At 46.0% G+C, this 2,833-nt stretch overlaps 1 protein-coding gene across 6 annotated transcripts in view; it reads right to left on the bottom strand.

Annotated features, from left to right (window-relative positions):
• CAPN3 (calpain 3) overlaps nt 1-2,833 on the bottom strand; it is a 64,874-nt gene that overhangs the window by 22,714 nt on the left and 39,327 nt on the right. Inside the window, exon 1 of one of the 6 annotated variants that reach the window (XM_027775794.1) lies at nt 2,037-2,146. The exons of the other annotated variants lie outside the window; for them this stretch is intronic. Within the exon in view, the coding sequence (XP_027631595.1) occupies nt 2,037-2,135 (99 nt within the window). The 5' untranslated portion in view covers nt 2,136-2,146. Of the gene's footprint in view, nt 1-2,036; nt 2,147-2,833 lie in introns of those variants that run through there. 6 annotated transcript variants of the gene reach the window in all.

A 2,833-nucleotide genomic window follows, 5' to 3' on the forward strand; every position in this document is an offset into this window, starting at 1 on the left:
CCTTCTCCTCCATTCTCCTCTCAGGATCTTGGGCATGCACGCACATGTGCCCGGCGTGAGTTTTAAGCCACCGGGTCCGGGACGCGAACCACGGTTGACTACGTGGGAGTCCAGCGACATAGCCATTATGCTAACTGCTGGTTCCCCATTTTACAGCTATTAAAAAAGGTATAGGAGAATATTTATCAACACATTAAGATATGAAACTGGGGACCAGCAGGTAGCATGGTGGTTAAGGTGCTGGACACTCCCACATAACCAACCACAGTTCGAGTCCTGGATCTGATGGCTTGCTTTCACACTTTCCCTCTCTCTCTCTCTCTCTCTCTCTCCATGTCTCACTCTGATCAAATTTAAAAAGTGATAATAAATGAATAAACAAAATTAAATAAATAATTCTTAAAAAAGATATGAAACTAACTGAAAAAAAGGCTGAAATATATATGTTATATTTTAGATATAAATATATAAATATATATTTATAAATTATATAAATAAGGTCTGGACTCCCATGTGGCCGACCATGGTTCAAGTCCTGGACCTGTCGGCTTAAATCTCATGCCAGGTGTGTGGGCGTGCATGCCCAAAATCCTGAGAGGAGAATGGAGGAGAAGGGATTGTGGTGTGGCCTTCCTCCTGGGGGGTGATTTCTCACTTTCTCTCTCCCTATCTCTGTCTCTTGGGTGAGCACACACATCCTATAGCAAAAATCTTTCCCAAAGAAAGAAAAAATCCTAGGATTGCCTCCTGGGACCTTCCTAAGCATGCTGGGGACTGCCACAGATGGGACTGGCTGAGACTGGGAGTGGGTCACAGCATGAGATCCCGTCTTCCTGTGTCTCTCTGTCTCTGTCTAACTCTGTGCATCTCATGTCTCATGGAAGAAGTAAATGAATAAGGTTAAGGGAGCTGGATCCCACACGGCCAACCTCATGGTTTAAATCCTAGCCCTAGCAGTTTGCACATTTGTGTCCATGCCCAAAATTCTGACAGGGTAGATAAATGGAGGAGAAGGAATTGTGATATGACTGCACCCCATTAGAGGCGCTCTCTCCCTCCCTCCTCCCCTCCCCCCCTCCCCCCAACAAGCACACACATCCTCTGGCAAAACAAAACAAAACAAACTAATGAAAAATAAAAAGATAAAGTGTATACACTGAAAATCCTAGCGGGCTGGCTCTGTAGCCTAGTGGTTAAGGGAACTGGTTCCCACAAAGCCAACCATATAGTTCAATTCACAGCCTGGGCGGCTTGGAAAACACCCTGGGCACGTGTGCATGCATGTTTCAGATCCCAGCATGGTGTAGTAGTGGAGAAGGAACTGCAGTGTGACCGTGCCCCAGTGGACAGTGCCTATTCTCTTTCTTCCTCTTCCTCTTCCATCTCTCCCTCTCTACCTGGGAAGCACATACACCCTCTGGCAATTAACAAAAAGAGAGAGAAATCCTGGAAGGACATAGATCAAATGTTAGGAGTAAGTATCTTTAGGTGACAAAACTCTAGATTAGGTTTTCCTCTGTGCTTTTCTGTATGGTTCAGTGTTCGTCAGTGAGCATGTATCGCTTCTGAAAGTACTAAAATGTAAGTTCTATGAGGCAAGAGACTTGCTTTTCTCACTAGAATAGTCAAAAAAAAAAAAAAGAGGGAAAAAGAATTTGCTTTGGTTGCTACATGAGTGCCTGGTACGTAGTAGGAGCTCATAGATAAGTATAAAATAAATGAATGAATTAGAAAAGGAAAAACATTTTAAAATCAGTGAAGTCTCTCTTGTATTTCTGCCTGTTCATTTGCTATCAGAGAAACTGCCTGGACCAAGGACTATGAAAGAAAGATCACAGGAATTTCCCTCCTGATCCTAGCTCAACTCCCTTCTCCAGGAGCCTTGGCATGAGCAAGTTATTCCCCCCTGGATCCCTGAAGGCCCTAGGTGGGGATCTGTGGGTGAGGCGCTGGCTGCGGAGGGGATCTGACACCCATGGGGCCAGGTCATGCAGGTTGCAGGGATGGTCATTCCTGATAGCTAGAGGTGTACACACCCGGGTCGGTCTGTCATCTGAGCCTCTGGGTTCGAGGTCTGAGTCCCTGAGCAGCGAGTTATCCATATTCCTCACCATCCGCGCAATCAACTCGCCCATGTTCAGACCAGAAGGAGCGGTTCCATAGGTCATGTTCGTGCCATCCTGAGGCCCAACAGGGAGAGTAGGGAACAACCCAGGAGAGGAAGAGAGAGTAAACAAAGGAAGGTAGAAAGGGAAAGAAATAGAAGGAAGGGAGGGGACAAAGGAAAAGAGGATGAATGGAGAAATGATAAAGAGAAGTGATACAGAAAGAAAACATTCAAGGTGTTTTATGCCAACTGATCTTCCAAACTTTTCTATCCTTTGGGAGTAGGGGAGAGGAAAGAGCAGGAATTCAGCCCGGGTCTCTTCCTCTGCAATGGAAAGCCATGTGTCTCCTGACATTCAGGAGTCTGACCACCATCTGCCATCTCCCAGCCCCTGGCTTCTGACTCAGCTTATACTACCCTACTTGGGGACTGCAAGCTGAGTCTCGCTCCAATAACATAGATCCGATATTATAAGTGGGAGTGTGTGGTAAGGGCTCAGTGCTGGGAAATGGTGGCCTCAGGTCCACAGCCAAGTATGTGGTCAGTTTAACGGGGGTATGCTGAGTCTAAGCAACACTGAAGACAGGCCTCCACTGACATAGGTCTCTAGACCTATTATATTCAAGGGCTTGGCAAGTCCTCACCCAATCTCTATTGAACATTCCCAAGAAGTTTTCTCCCTTGAGAAATTTTTAACTTTTCAGTTGAGAGCCAGTTCCTAGTTCC

The sequence above is a fragment of the Tupaia chinensis genome, unplaced genomic scaffold, assembly GCF_000334495.1.
Source record: "Tupaia chinensis unplaced genomic scaffold, TupChi_1.0 Scaffold000605_1, whole genome shotgun sequence".
Lineage (NCBI taxonomy): Eukaryota > Metazoa > Chordata > Mammalia > Scandentia > Tupaiidae > Tupaia > Tupaia belangeri.